The 16349-nt window shown below is 46.4% G+C and overlaps 1 protein-coding gene and 1 long non-coding RNA gene across 3 annotated transcripts in view; one reads left to right on the top strand and one right to left on the bottom strand.

The window, feature by feature from the left end:
* Positions 1–374: 374 nt before the first annotated feature.
* On the bottom strand, positions 375–14430 carry LOC309333408. 2 transcript variants are annotated; one of them, XR_014152499.1, is made up of 5 exons: positions 14278–14430; positions 9454–9565; positions 9230–9303; positions 965–1062; positions 375–418 (listed from the first exon to the last, which is right to left on the bottom strand). It is a non-coding gene; the product is annotated as an uncharacterized lncRNA (long non-coding RNA). The 2 variants fall into 2 exon arrangements; XR_014152500.1 differs by lacking the exon at positions 14278–14430 and adding an exon at positions 10795–11149.
* GPC4 (glypican 4) overlaps positions 11222–16349 on the top strand; it is a 118824-nt gene continuing 113696 nt past the window's right edge. The window contains exon 1 of the mRNA XM_081846776.1: positions 11222–11654. Coding sequence (XP_081702902.1) covers positions 11453–11654 — 202 coding nt within the window. The 5' untranslated portion in view covers positions 11222–11452. The remainder of the gene's footprint in view (positions 11655–16349) is intronic.

The raw sequence follows: 16349 nt of genomic DNA on the forward strand, positions 1-16349 counted from the left end.
TCATTTAGGAAGTCACTGACCAGTAACAACAATGATTGCACTGTGGCACCAGTTCAAGTCAGTCAGATGAATGGGGAGGATTTCAACTTCTGATCCAATCTGAGGCATTGTTTTGTTTTTAAAGCCTTTCACACATCTTATGTTTCACGAATAGAGTTTAAAAGTGGACTTGGAGGACAAATGGGATATCCCCCCTCTCACCCATATTGTTCAGAATATTTGTGTGTGTTATACCTGAAAAGATATCAAATGGGCACCATCACTTCCCTGTAACAATGAAAAGAAAATACCGAGAACCAGCAGCGACAACCAGAGAATCTGCAGATTCACCAGCAAGGTATGTGAGTTTCTAGCATCTTTAACAGCAAAGAGATCAGTGCCCAGTATCTTTGGAGTTCTCTGCTGCTTCATTGGGAGCCTGTGAAGAGAAGCAGAATAACCAGACCTTTGTTTTACATCTTGTTTGCTTTTACTTTGTTTTGTTGTTCTGGCCTGGAAATTTCTCTCATGTTACTGCTTTTATGATTTGCATTCTTGTCTTTTTCTGAAAATAATATTTTTTTAAAAAAAACATCTGTATCACTCAGAGCTCAGTGAACAGCCTGTGAAAAATAGCAGCTGTTCCAAAGCAAAACAGGTGCAGACCTGATCAGTAAACTGTAAGACACAACGTGTAGCTACAATGAGGAAACTTTTCCAAGTCTCTGTCGCTTTGTAAAAAAATTCCCAGATACATAAGTCATTGTTTCAACATCACAACGACCCTGTGAGGCAAGTCAGCTCCTCTCCCCCTGCCCAGGGTTACACAGCTGAGAAACTGAGGCCAGGAATTAGTGCTTGCCCAAGGCCTTCCCATAAGGCCATACTCAAACCGGGATAAAACGATAATTGGTCAGCAATCGATTTAATGATGCTGTGAGAGGAATGGCGCACGGTATAAATGACAGAAGTTTAAAAATGTTACCTGTGTTCTTTGTGCCTTGCAGCAGTGAGGATGCTCAGGTGCATTCATCTTTTCCCCCATGGGCTTGCATCTCTTTCCCCCTGCAAGGTGAAAGGTTGCTGGAGAGGGAGGATAGTTTGGATATGGAAGTTAACAAGCATCCTCCTCCCCTTCTTCCTTGAACATTCTTCTGCTCCATGGCTGCTTTGAATTCAATTAGTCATTGGGGGAAATATGCATTGCATTGAGCATGGCATCTAGTCTGCCAAGGGAGTTGGGGGACCTATCCTTCATTTCCAGAGGAAGAGTGGCAGCCAAAGCATGTTACAAAACATGTTACTTCAATGGGACTTCATATCCGTTTCCTTGAGAAAGAGTGTGGCCAGAGATGGAAGGGAAGTGGGACTGAATAGGCAGGCAGGCTAGAGCAGCGGTGGGGAACCTGAGGTCCTCTAGACTCCAACTCCCATTAGCCCCAGCCAGCATGGCCAGGGACTAGGGACCACAGGAGCTGGAGTTCAGCAATGTCATTGCAGGGAGTTGGACTGGATAACCCTCAAGGTCCCTTCCAGCTCTACAGTTCTCTTATTCTAGAGGGTCACATCTGGCTTACAAGAGAGAGGGAGAAATGGGGGGTGCTATAGCTCCATGGTAGAGCACCTGCTGAGCATGCAGAAGTCTCCAAGTAGGACTGGGGGAGACCCACTGCCTGAAAACCTGGACAGCTGCTGCCAGCCAGTGTAGGCAATGCTTAGCTAGAAGGAAGCTGTTTCCTATGTATGGAGAGTCTCTGTACCTTTTCCTCCTCTGACAAAGGTGTTTCAGCAGATTTCTGAAGCTTTGCCCCACATAACAACAACTGCTCTTTTCAGGCAGCACAAAGACGTTCTTCTGGGATAAAGTGCCCTCTATTAACCAGTTGGTCTCTTTACTCATGAGTTAAAGGCAGAAGAGTCAAGGAGGAGAGACTTGCAAGATCCTACCTGAACCACTCCATTATGATGTTCCTCTCTGGCAGTGGTGAAGGGTGAGGCAGCATAGCCAGACACCCTAAACCTTCAAAAGGTTTGGGAAATTGATGAGTTTGATTTGCACGTTCCAGAATGTGGCCAAGGGATGTGAGGGCAGTGCTTACTTGTCGGATTGGGAGGTGGCGTGGGCTGTCAGAGGTGCAGTTAAAGGTAAAAAGGTAAAGGACCCCTGGATGGTTAAGTCCAGTCGAAGGCAACTAAGGGGTGCAGCGCTCATCTTGCTTTAGGCTGAGAGAGCTGGTGTGCGTCCACAGACAGCTTTCCAGGTCATGCCATTCCAAGAGCAATCTATACATTTTTGGCCACAGACAGCTTTCTGGGTCACGCGACCAGCATTATTAAGCCACTTCTGGCACAATCGGACACCGTGACAGAAACCAGAGCACACAGAAATGCCGTTTACCTTCCCACTGCAGCGCTACCTATTTATCTACTTGCACTGGTGTGCTTTCATAGAATCATAGAATCATGGAATCATAGAGTTGGAAGAGACCACAAGGGCCATCGAGTCCAACCCCCTGCCAAGCAGGAAACACCACCAGAGCACTCCTGACATATGGTTGTCAAGCCTCTGCTTAAAGACCTCCAAAGAAGGAGACTTCACCACACTCCTTGGCAGCAAATTCCACTGTCGAACAGCTCTTACTGTCAGGAAGTTCTTCCTTTCGAACTGCTAGGTTGGCAGGAGCTGGGACAGAGCAACGGGAGCTCACCCCATTGTGTGGATTCAAACCACGGAACCTTACGATTGGGAAGCCCAAGAGGCTCAGTGGCCTAGATCACAGCGTCACTCACTCCCCTAGGGTCAGAGGTGCAGGGCAGGGGCAGGCCTGCTCCAACAAGTAGACAAGGTGCTTGGTTAGTTGTTTAACTCTATCATTGTTGCCAGTGACAGGAGGTGGTGCTTGAGGGGCTTCCTGCCACATTTGAATAATAATAATAATAATAATAATAATAATTTATTTATACCCCACCCATCTGGCCCAGTCACTCTCGGAGGCTTCCAACAAAATACTAAAATACAATAGTCCATCAAACTTTAAAAGCTTCCCTGAACAGGGCTGCCTTCAGATGTCTTCTAAATGTGAAATAGTTGTTTATTTCTTTGACATCTGGTGGGAGGGCATTTCACAGGGCAGGCGCTACTACCGAGAAGGCCCTCTGTGTGGTTCCCTGTAACTTGGCTTCTCGCAGCGAGGGAACCACCAAAAGGCCCTCAGCACTGGACCTCAGTGTCCAGGCAGAACTGGGCGGGTGGAGACGCTCCTTCATGTATACTGGACCGAGGCAGTTTAGGGGTAGAGGACCCGAGGCCGTTTAAAGATCAGCAGCAACACTTTGAATTGTGCTCGGAAACATACTGGGAGCCAATGTAGGTCTTTCAGGACTGGTGTTATGTGGTCATAGATCATATCATAGAATCATAGAGTTGGAAGAGACCACAAGGGCCATCGAGTCCACCCCCCTGCCAAGCAGGAAACACCATCAGAGCACTCCTGACATATTGTTGTCAAGCCTCTCGGCAGCCTCTCCCAGTCACCAGTCTAGCTGCCGCATTCTGGATTTATTGCAGTTTCCGGGTCACCTTCCGGTCACATAGAGTGCATTGCAGTAGTCCAAGCAAGAGATAACTAGAGCATGCACCACTCTGGCGAGACAGTCTGTGGGCAGGAAGGGTCTCAGACTGCGTACCAGATGGAGCTGGTAAACAGATGCCCTGGACACAGAATTGACCTGCACCTCCTTGGACAGTTTCGAGTCCAAAATGACTCCCAGGCTGCGCACCTGGTTCTTCAGGGGCACAGTTACCCCATTCAGGACCAGGGAGTCCTCCACACCAGCTCGCCTCCTGTCCCCCAAAAACAGTACTTCTGTCTTGTCAGGATTCAACCTCAATCTGTGAGCCACCATCCATCCTCCAACCATTTCCAGACGCTCACACAGGACCTTCACTCCCTTCACTGGTTCTGATTTGAAAGAGAGGTAGAGCTGGGTATCATCCGCATACTGATGAACACCCAGCCCAAACCCCCTGATGATCTTTCCCAGCGGCTGCATGTAGATGTTAAAAAGCATGGGGGAGAGGACGGAACCCTGAGGCACCCCATAAGTGAGAGCCCAGGGGTCTGAACACTCATCCCCCCCACCACTTTCTGAACACGGCCCAGGAGGAAGGAGCGGAACCACTGTATGACAGTGCCCCCAGCTCCCAGCCCCTCAAGACGGTCCAGAAGGATGTTATGGTCGATGGTATCAAACACCGCTGAGAGATCCAGCAGAACTAGGAAACAGCTCTCACCTTTGTCCCTAGCCCGCTGGAGATCATCGACCAGCACGACCAAGGCAGTTTCAGTCCCATGGTGAGGCCTGAATCCCGACTGGAAGGGATCCAAATGGTCCGCATCCTCCAGGCGTGCTTGGAGTTGTTCAGCAACTAGAAAAGTGGAAATTTGTCCTAAAACCTGCTCCGACCATAATGCTGTGAAAATGGAGATGAAACTAACACCAAGTGGCTCCTTCAGATGGAGGATGAACGACACCTTGTTTAGAGATGGAGAAGTGACCAAGAAGGCCCAAAAAACTTTGAGAGATTATTTTGAGATAAATATGAAGACTAGTGTTGAAAAAAGAGTAATGTGGGACGCAAGCAAAGCGGTTATGAGAGGGTTTCTGGTACAACAGAATGCAATAAAGAAGAGAACCCAAAATGAGAAAAAAAGATAAAATTTTGGACAAAATAAAAGAAGGCGAGAAGAAATTGAGAGCGAAACCAAAATCTCAAGAGATTCTGAGAGAAATAAAGTTACATCAAGTACAATATATGAAAATGATGAACCAGGAAATAGAGTGGAAAATCAAACAGATGAGACAAAAGACATTCTAATCGGCCAACAAATGTGGGAAATTGTTAGCTTGGCAAATGAAGAGAAGACAAAAACTCAACACTATTACAAATTTGGAAGTGGAAGGAAAGGATATACAGAACTCAGTTGAGATTAGAAAATGTTTCCAGAGGTACTTTAAACAACTATATACACAAGGGCCACAGAAAGAAGTTGATATAGATCAATTTTTGAAATTAAATGGACTACAAAAAATCTCTCAAGAAAATAAGTTAATGTTGAACTATAAGATAACTGAACAGGAGGTGGAAGGTGCCATCCAGAATATGCAATTGGGTAAATCTCCAGGGCCGGATAGTTTAACTTCAAGATATTATAGATCTTTGAAAGACTGGATAATACAACCATTAAAGGAAGTTTGTAATGAAATTTTGGAAGGGAAAAAAGCACCAGCGTCGTGGAAGGAAGCCTACATTACACTTATACCGAAAATCGAGTCTGAAAAGACACAACTTAAGAATTACCGCCCCATATCTCTGCTTTGTAATGTGGATTACAAAATTTTTGCAGACATTTTGGCTAAAAGATTTAAAAAAAGTACTAGTGGAAGAGATACATAAAGATCAAGCAGGCTTTCTCCCGGGCAGACACTTGTCTGATAACACGAGAAATATAATTAATATCTTAGAAAAATATCTTTAGTGAACATTAACACTAAAGCAGTTTTGATTTTTGTAGACACGGAGAAAGCTTTTGACAACATTTCTTGGAGTTTTATGAAGAAGAATCTTCAGGGGATGGTGGTTGGTCAAGGTTTTGGAAATGGTATAGGTGCAATTTATTCAGAACAAAAGGCTAAACTAATTGTTAATAATGTGGTGACGGAGGAATTTAAGATAGAGAAAGGGACACAACAAGGTTGCCCAATTTCCCCATTGCTCTTTATTTCGGTCCTGGAGGTTCTCCTAAATATGATTAGAAGGAACCAATTGGTTAAAGGTATACAAGTCGGAGCCAAACAGTACAAATTGAAAGCATTTGCAGACGACTTAGTACTGACACTACAGGAGCCAGAATCTAGTACTAAAAGAGTATTGGAATTGATTCAAGAATTTGGTCAGGTTGCAGGATTCAAGTTGAACAAGTTAAAAACTAAGGTTTTAGAGAAAAATCTAACACCGATTGAGAAAGAGAGGTTTTAGAAGGAGACAGGTTTAACATTGGTTAAGAAAGTAAAATACCTGGGGGTCAATATGACTGCTAAGAACCTGAATTTATTTAAAGATAACTATGAAAAATGTTGGTCAGAAGTGAAAAAGGATTTAGAAATATAGTCAAATTTGAAGCTTTCCTTGCTAGGCCGTATTGCTGCTATAAAAATGAATGTATTGCCAAGAATGTTGTTTTTGTTTCAATCATTGCAAATTTTGGACAAAATGGACGGTTTCAAGAAGTGGCAGAGAGATATTTCTAGATTTGTCTGGCAGGGCAAGAAGCCCAGAATAAAATTTAAAATATTAACCAATGCAAAAGAAAGAGGTGGATTTGCCCTGCCAGACTTTAAACTTTATTATGAATCAGCAGCATTTTGCTGGCTGAAAGAATGGCTGCTTCTTGAGAACACAGACATTTTGGATTTAGAAGGTTTCAATAATGTATTTGGGTGGCATGCATATTTGTGGTATGATAAGGTTAAAGCACATAAAGCATTTAAAAACCATATTGTCAGGAAAGCATTGTTCAATGTCTGGATAAGATATAAAGACTTACTTGAAAATAAAACCCCAAGGTGGTTATCACCGATGGAAGCAAAGGCTCAGAAAAAGCTCAATATGGAGGCCAAATGGCCGAAATATTGGGAGATCTTGGAATAAGAAGGAGATAAATTGAAATTGCAGAGCTTTGAGAAACTAAAAGACAAAGTGCGAGATTGGCTTCATTATTATCAAATAAGGGAGGCTTACAATTTGGACAAGAAAATTGGTTTCCGGGTGGAAAAATCAAAATTGGAAACAGAACTGTTAGATCCCAAAACTAAGATATTATCAAGAATGTATAACTTGCTTTTGAAATGGAACACTCAGGATGAAATGGTAAAATCTGCTATGATAAAATGGGCACAAGATGTTGGACACAACATTATGTTGGCTGACTGGGAACAGTTATGGACCACAGGTATGAAATTTATGGCATGTAATGCTTTAAGAGAGAATATTATGAAAATGATATACAGGTGGTACATGACACCAGTCAAGCTTGCAAAAATCTATCATTTGCCCGATAATAAATGTTGGAAATGTAAAGAAAATGAAGGTACATTCTTTCACCTTTGGTGGACGTGCCCAAAGATTAAGGCTTTCTGGGAGATGATCTATAATGAAATGAAAAAGGTATTTAAATATACCTTTCAGAAGAAACCAGAGGCCTTTCTCCTGGGCATGGTCGGCCAATTGGTGTTAAAGAAGGATAGAACTTTTTTTATGTATGCTACAACAGCAGCAAGAATACTCATTGCAAAGTATTGGAAGACACAAGATCTACCCACCCTGGAAGAATGGCAGATGAAGGTCATGGATTATATGGAACTGGCGGAAATGACTGGCAGAATCCGAGACGAGGGAGAAGAGTCGGTGGAAGAAGATTGGAAGAAATTTAAAGACTACTTACATAAATACTGCAAAATTAATGAATGTTAGAATGATGTCGGAATGAAGTTAAGTGGTTTTAGCAGCAATGTTATAAAGGAGTATGTAAAAATGGATTGTTATTAGGTGAGAATGCAAAGTTATAATACATCAAGGTAAAGGATTAAGATAAAAACAAGGAGGGAAAGGATTTGCTGAATTAACTAATTGAACTGGAATACAAAAAAGGGAGGTGTGAGGAGGTCAGGGAAACAAGCTGATGAAAGACAAGATATGAAAAGATTGATTTGTTTTTAACTATTTTTATTTTTCTGTACTTTGTATTTTTTTTCTTCTTTTTCTTATTCTGTAATCTTTTTTTTGAAACTTTAATAAATATCCTTAAAAAATAAAATAGAGTGGTTCAGCAACCACTCGCTCAATCACCTTGCCCAAGAATGGAAGATTTGAGACTGGGCGATAGTTGTCCATATTGGCCGCATCTAAAGATGTTTTTTTAAGAAGCGGTTTGATGACTGCCTCTTTCAGCGGGTCTGGGAAGGCTCCCTCACCGAGGGAAGCATTCACCACCCCATGAAGCCTGTCTCCCAGCCCTTCCCGGCTAGCTTTTATAAGCCAGGATGGGCAAGGATCAAGGAGACAGGTGGTTGGTTTCACTCATCCAAGCAGCCTGTCCACATCCTCGGAGGTAAGAGATTGGAATTGATCCCACGCAACTTGACTAGACAGGACTCTAGCACTCTCCCGCCCTGGCCCTGCTCCCATGGTGGAGTCTACCTCTTCCTGAATCTGAGTGACTTTATCTGCATTGCAGGAGATCATGTGACCTGTACTGGGCCCCGATGGAGCAGGGGCGAACCACCTGAAAGAGTCTCTTGCTGTTGTTTTCTGCAGATGCAATAGAGGCGGTGAAGAAAGTCCTCTTTGCCGTCACTATCACCACTTGGTAGGCTCAACATTGAGCTCTAACCCGTGTCTGGTCAGATTCAGAATGAGTTATCCGCCGCCGGTGCTCTAGCCGTCTCAGCGAAAGAAGCCCAGTTGGCCATGGGTGCTCTGCATCTTAACTTGGAGAAAGGGTGTTTGTTTATAGAAAGTGGCTTTGTTGGGTATAACATTGGAGTGGATGAAGTGAATTTTGTTTATATACAGTGGACTTACCTTCTGAATTTTATTTTTCTCTCTCTCAACCTCTTTTTAATTTTTCTTTATTTCTCTCTTTCTCTGTTTTTAATAATTTCTCCCTCCATTCTCTTTATATTTTTATTGTATTTAAATCAAAGTCTTAGTTCGGATAAAAAAAGAGGAAAATATATTTGATATTAAGTTTTGCATTTTTCTCTATAAACCCTAATAAAATTTATTCAAAAGAGAGAGAAAGGGTGTCATTTGGGCTGCAACATTTCTTAAGATAGCCTTTCGCCTGGGAAAAATGTGTGTGTTTTGTCCCCATGCCTTGGAAAAATTGCTACTCCTTAATTCTAAAAATGTAAGGAAATAGATCATAGAATCATAGCAACTTTAAAGTGAAGGAAAATGTGTTTAGGCATGACAGGAGATTTTCTATTAAAATTGCTATAGGCAAGTTTACATCTATTTCTTTTTTTAAAATGGGCATAGCCAATCATGGGAGGGGTGTGGTTAAAGATAGAGAGGCGGGGCTCCAGGAGATGCTAACACCACTGATGCTTGGGGTATGTGTGTGTGTGTTTGTGGAAGCACGCATGCACATGTGCAAAGACAACCAATTAATTTGAATTGGTTTACCTGCCAATCAGAAATCACCACACGGAAAAGATCTGCATCAAAATCCATTTGGGTCACTGACTTTTAACCCAGGCCTGCAGGAAAACAAAGAAATGTTGGGAGTACCAGGAATCTCCCCCTCCCTCTTAATAATAACTAATAAGCCTCCAATAGAAGGAGTGTAGAAATTGCAAATCTGATGGAGTTAGTAAATAACAGACAAGACACACCACTGAGCGTAACACCTGTTTATTATTGTAAAGGCATCTGGTTCCTTAGCTGTTGTGTCAGCACCACAAAAATGTCAAAGTTGCCAGTAAAACACACACACACAAGAGGGTAAAGATGAGGCCAAATCTGTTTGAAAAACAAATGAACTTGTTACAAAACACAGCTGAGTGAAAAACAGGTGAGTTAATAAATTTGAACCAAATACAGTGGTACCTCGGGTTAAGAACTTAATTAATTCTGGAGGTCTGTTCTTAACCTGAAACTGTTCTTAACCTGAAGCACCACGTTAGCTAACGGGGCCTCCTGCTGCCGCCGCGCCACCGGAGCACAATTTCTGTTCTCATCCTGAAGCAAAGTTCTTAACCTGAGGTACTATTTCTGGGTTAGCGGAGTCTGTAACTTGAAGTGTATGTAACCTGAAGCGTCTGTAACCTGAGGTACCACTGTAGTGTACAGCCCTGTGCATTATGTGTTTCCACAGAAGTAAGTCCCAAGGGATGCAATAGTTTATTTTCTAGCTACCTGTAGTCTGAAATGTGTGTTTTCAGGGTCCACCTTATTCCTGGGACTGAACTCTGTTTTAACTGTCCTTAATTCTGAATATAATGATGTAACCTGCTCTGGGATGTGCTAGTGAAGGCTGGATGGTAATAATAATGATAATAATTTTATTTATTGCATTTATAGCTCCTCCTCCTCATTCTATCCTCACAACAACCTGTGAGGTAGGTCAGGCTCAGCCACTGGGTCCAAGGTCGCCCAGTGAGCTTCCTGGTTGAGCAGGGATTTGAACTCTGGTCTCCCGGGTTCCATAATGTCACTTAGCTGTAATGAAGTAAGCTCGATGGCAGCCTGCCATGGAACCAACACGAAAGGAAATAAACAGAATTGTAACCTAAACATGTTGCAGGATACATATTTAGATGCTGGTGGTGTCAATAAATGCTCATTTTCTTTTCTGTCATTGTAATAAGACTTCTTGGTGTAGGGACGGGCTACCCTACTACCTGAAAACGAGCCCCCCCCCCCGCCCGCGTCGACTTCATTCGGGCTTCCTTCTGCAAACACCTCACCAGGAACAGGCTGCGCGGATCCAACCCTCCGCCTACTTTCAGGGTTTAACAGTGCCCGCTCCATTCTCCCCTCGCACGTCTGCTCAAAAGTAAGACCAATTGTTTTCAACGGGACTTGCCCCCAGGTGAGCAACCGCAGACTTTTCCCCGCCTCCGTCAGAGCCATTCTATGCACGTGGCTTCGGAAACAAGTCCCAGGAAGGCTTACTCGCGAGGAAGCGCATGGAAGATTTTTGCAGCCTACGGCGCGCCGGAAAAAACACCCACCCACGCACCCCTCACCTGTTCCTTAGGCTCTCATTGAACTCAATGGGTCTCCTTTCTGGCGCAGACGGAGGGGGAGGGGCGTGCGGCTTGCCAGGATTGTAGCGGCGGCCAAAAATCTGCTTTTGGAAGGGAGGGGCACCCTAGGGAATGGAAGCGAGACCCGCGCAATCTATTTTATTTTTTAAAAAAGAGCCCCTGCGAACTCTCAGCCGCTTCTCTCTTATCTTCATTATGGGCAGGGGCGGAGGGAGGGAGATTCGCGATTGGGGCCAGCCCACCCATTCACTGCCCCCTCTCCGCACTCCCATCCCGCCCCCGAGCGCGCCTGCCGGCTTCCCCGCGCGGAGGGAGGCGCGCGCGCACGCTTGGAGAGGCGGAGGCGGAGGCGAAGGCGAAGGCAGGGCTCCAGCTCCACTCCGCCCCGCCGGGCTGCTCCTGCTTTTCCTGGGGGCCGCCGCCGCCGCTGCCTGTCCCGGCTGGTGTTTCTGTCGCCACCGCCGCCGCGTCTTTCCCTCCGAGGCGCCTAAAGTTTCTTCTCCGCAGCGGAGCCGCCGAGGACTCGGTCGCGGTGGGGAGCCTCGCCGCGCGCGGCAGGGCGCCCTCGCCGTCCTCCGCCGGGCCGTGTGGCCAGCGGCGCCCTCTCCTCTCCGGAGCCCGCGCGCCTTCGTCCAGCATGCTGGCCCGCCCACGGCTCCGGCCCCCGGCCACCGCCGCCTGGGGCCGGCCGCTCCTTTGGCTGCTTCTCGCCGCCGCCGCCGCCGCCGCCGCCGCCTCGTCGTCGGCCGAGCCGCGCTCGCGAAGTTGTTCCGAAGTCAAGAAGCTCTACGTGGCCAAAGGTTTCAGCCAGAGCGAGGCGCCCAGCCACGAAATCAACGGTGAGGGGCGGCGGGGAGTTAGGGGGGTGGAGTAGCCGTGGGGGACCGGCTTTGGGTCACTTTCTGCGGGGTGGGGGAAATAGAAGCCTTCTTTGTCGTCAGTTCTGGAGTAGGCTCGGGGTTTAATTTTATTATATTCCACGACTCTTTCTCGCTCTACCAAGACTTCCAGGGGGGGGCGTCGCTTTTCTCTCCCTTCTCCCCGAGGTTTTGCCAAGAGCTTTCAGCCGCAACTGGTGTCCTTGGACACCCCCGGGGCTTTACTCGCTCCCCCCCCCGCCTTGGAAAACAGGGCCTCGTTGGGGTGGGTGCGGGAAATGGACCCCAAACTCCTCGATACCGTTTGCAAACTTGGGACAAGGCTTGCAAGCCCGACGCCGTTCTTCTGTGGAAGTTCGATTTGGAGCTCATTCCCAGGAGCGTCTACTTGCATGTAAGCCTCCTGGAGCTCAGTGGGACTTACCTCTAGGTAGGCGCGTGTATCCCCAAAGAAAGAATTGGGGAATGGGGATTTGTGTGAAGGAGAAAAATTTGCCCCCCGTTCTCTCTTTCTTTATCAAGTTGTTGCTTGTGTAAGGCTGGGGGCGTGCGGCGGCGGCGGCCGTGTAGGGAGATCTGAGGGGGAAATCTCCAGTGAACAAATTGGCAAAAAACTGTAGTCTTTTATTGCAACCCCCCAACACACACAAACGCACACAATTACAATTTAATTGTAATCTGGGTTCCTGAGTTTTCCAAACACACTTTTCAAGATATCCCTGGATTGCAGACATCTCATTCTTTCTTTAAACAACTTCAGTTTCGGAGCAGCTGAAAAGCGGAGGGGTGGAGAGAGATTATTTGGTGAGGAAATCACCTCCCGTCTCTCTCCCCCAGCCCCCCTTCGGATCTACTAAATGAATTCAGGCAAACCGTGGAGGAATTTGCTGATGGAATTCGCAACAATTGATGCCTCCCAAACCATGTGGCTGTTGCTCTCTCCTCTACCCGCCCCCCCTGGCAGTGGGGTGGAGTTTCTAGCAAGGAAGCTGAACTCGGGATTGGTGGGAAAGAAGGTAGACTGCATTTACATTTCCTTGGCAATTGAGAAGCCTCTGCCATTGAGAAGGCCACACAGTATTCCTACCCCCCTGCTGCTTTTTTTGTCGTAGCAAAAAGAAAGAATTCAGTAACTCCTAAGTAGTTTCAGGAGGCAAACCATAAAGAGGAGACATGGCTGGTCACCTTGGCCATTGCCTTGACCCGCGTTTCAGGCAGTTGATGAAAATTGATAATGGCCTGGAATAGCCAGGATGCCAAGAAGGATGGTGAAGAAAAACTTACGAAGAGCCTGGTCAACATGGTCAGGCCAAAGGGGCCCAACTAGGCTAGCACTCTGCCCTGCCAGTAGCCAAGCAGATGACCCTGTGGGAAATAGCCTGCAAGCGGGACCCAAGGGAAACAGCCCCCCCCACTAGCAGCCCCCAGCAACTGGGAGTCAGAAGCAATGCTGCCTCCAACAGTGGAGTGAAGAATCTAACCACTGACACTAAGCCACAAATTGCCTCCCCTGCCTCCTCCAGGAACTTGTCCAGTCCTCTTTTAAAGCCATCCAAGTTGGTGGCCATCATAGGAGCCAACTCCTAGGGGTTGAAGGGTCTTCTCTCCCCCCCCCCGTAAAATATTTGAGCCCCCCCCCAATAAATAGGCATTGCCATTCAAATGGTGTTTATGTGCTGCGTCGTGTGAACAATTATGTGGGGCTTACCTGTCCCCCCAAATATTTTATTCAAGTTGGCATCCCTGGTGCCCATTGCTACATCTTGTGGGGGGGGGAGTTCTAGAGTAAAACTGTTTTGTGAAGGAGTCTTCTGACATTTGGCTTCGTTGGATGGCACCTGGTGCTACTCATCCAGCCCTGCATGCCCTGCTCCCCCCCAGATATATTTATCTTTAAATGAAAGCAATTAACATGCCCTCTGTATTTTTGTCACATTGCAAAAGCCACATTTAACTTGTTTGCTGCTTGCCAGATTGTGCAGCTAGGCAGCCCCCCACACCCCAAGCTGCCGTCACCCCCTTGGGAGAGCATCACTTTAACTGGCCGATGAATTTTGGCAGACTTCTTGCCGAAATGCGAGACTCTCTCTGCAGGAAGTTCTTGGCCTTTCTCTGGTTTTGGGCCCCACCAGGCTTTATAAATAGGCATCCTGACTTTTGCCTCTTGCCCTTTAGAAGAGAGTTATTAGCAACACTTCCTAGGGAGGAGGGGTGGGAAAGAGAGGTGTTGATTCCCCCCCTCCTTAAGAATAAAGAGAGGCTACATGCATTGTTCCGTACTTTTAAAGCTCATTCAGAACAAATCCTATTCCTAAAAAGAATTCTGGGCACTGTAGTTTTACCTCTCACAGTTACGGTTCCCAGCAACTTTTTACAGGTTGCAGTGAGGGGTCAAAAATGTGTATTGAATGTGCTTTAAAGGTATAGTGTATGCCCAGCCAGCTGTTACTAGGGGATGGCCTCCTGCATAAAGGATCCTGTTTTAACTGTCCCATCTAGCCCAGGACTGTGTGCCAGCCTCCCTGCTCTCCAGATTACACTTCCATTCAACCCCAGGTCAAGGATGATGGGAGTTTTAGCTTACCAATATCTGGATGACACCTGGTTGGTCTTTGCTGACTGGTGGCAGCCAATCAGCAACTCTCCAGGATCTCTGCCAGAAAGAGGTCTTCCCCAGCTGATATTCTGCAAGATTGACCCTGGGAAGATGTGCATGCACTGCTGGCCCTCTGAAGGGAGAATGAAGCAGGGTCAGCCTGCTATTTAGCTCTCCTGCACTTCCCAGTCTTTGACTGGCAGTGACCCTCCAGGGCGTCTCTCTCCTCACTTACAGCCCAGTTCCTTTAAAGCTGAGGAGGACTGGGTTTGAATCCCTACTTCGCCAATCACTTTGGATCGGTCTCTGTGCATTCCCTTCTTGTTCTGTGCCAGTAAATGGGTGGTGGCGGTGGCAAAACCCTACTATTTAGGGGTTTTAGAAGCTGATTTCTGTGGAGTTTGGTCCTTTGTCTATCTAGTTCATTTCTGTCTGCATGCTAAATGGCTGTCCAAGGAGTCTTATTCCATCCCTGCATAGAGATGCCAAGGCTGAACCTGGGACCTCTTGCTCTGCTACTGAGCTGAGGCGTCTGTGAGAATAAAATGGATTGTAAGGCACTGCGTAAGATCAGTACTGTCCTGCTATAGAAGAAGAAGGACAAATCTCTGAGGTCTTATCCTTACAACGACCCTGTGAGGTAGGCCCGTGTTCTTATCCCTGCCCCCCAACATATAAATAGAACAGTCCTCTGTATAGAGGCTAAGTCCCACCAACAAACAAGGCTTTCTTCCAGGCGAGGCTCCTGGGGTCTCAGCTTCTCCAAGTTTATAATGGAGGTGAGGCTTGAATGGATCCTTCTGGATTCACAGCTCAGTCTTGTTGTGATGTTTCTCAAGGCTACCTGAGAATGCGCCACAGAAGCTGAGTGGCAGAGCATTTGCTTTGCATGCAGAAGGTCTCAGGTTCAAGTCCCAGCATCCCCAGGTAGGATCTTCTGCTTGAAACCCTGGAGAGCTGCTGCCAGTCTGTGTAGACAGCACTGCGGTAGATGAACAAATGGCTGCTGATTCAATATGAGGCACTACTGGCAAAGAAGGGTGCTTTCTTTTTCTAGATTCAGAACTGCTGTGCCCTTCCAGATGTTGCTCGAAGACAGTTCCTATCGCCCGTGGCCTTTGGAGGGCCACTGATGCTCTTCTCCACCACAGCCTTAGAGATGGTGCCAAAACCAAGGAGGCCACTTTGCGCCACCAAAATGCACCACTGGGAATGTTCATGGATAGCATCTGTGCAAATCATATGCTCGCAGGTGACTTTGAACAGGCTGCTCCTGTTGCTGCTGTTGTTATATTTATTTATATCCTGCCTCTTTCCCTGACAGGCGACTTACTGCTAAAATAGAAGCAGCTAAAAATACAGGGAAAAGCAATCATTTTTTTAAAGAAACGCACACATTTAAACAAAAGTAGAATATGGATGCTTTAGCTGAGATTACTGCATTGCAGGGGGTTGGACTAGATGATTCTCAGGGATTTCTTACAGCTCTACAGTTCTATGATTCTACACCCACCCACCCACCATTACAATACAAAGTCTGGGAGCAGACACCAAGAAGGCCCTGTCCCACGTCCCTACCAAGTAGACCTGTGAGGGTGGTGGGACTGAGAGTAAGGCAAAAGCCTCCCAAAAATCTCAGAACCTGGGCACGTTCACATGAGTGAATATGCTCTATCAGATAGCCTGGACCTAGGCTGTATAGTGCTTAATAGGTCATAGCCAGCACAGTTTGAATTGAGCCTGGAAACAGACCAGCAGCCAGTGGAGCTTTTCTAGCCAGGGACTCGTCTGCTGCCATGGTGCAGTTGGCTGAGCCATGTGTCAGTCTCCCATTATCCAAGAGCAAGCTTCTCGTTGCGGTTTCAGAACTGCAGAACACCCCCTTTGCAGCTTTGCCTTGATGCATTTGTGTGACAAAGGTACCTTGCACACTTTAAGCAAGCAAAACCGTCGTCACTGCGCTTGCACCAAAACGTTTTATTTCTCCCCACAACAAGCCTCTTTTTCACAGTTGCTTGTTTCAAGGTTTTTTCCCCCCACCCCCTCCAAAAAGAGAGAGA

Source organism: Podarcis erhardii (genome assembly GCF_964252035.2).
Source record: "Podarcis erhardii genome assembly, chromosome: Z".
Classification (NCBI taxonomy): Eukaryota; Metazoa; Chordata; class Lepidosauria; order Squamata; family Lacertidae; genus Podarcis; species Podarcis erhardii.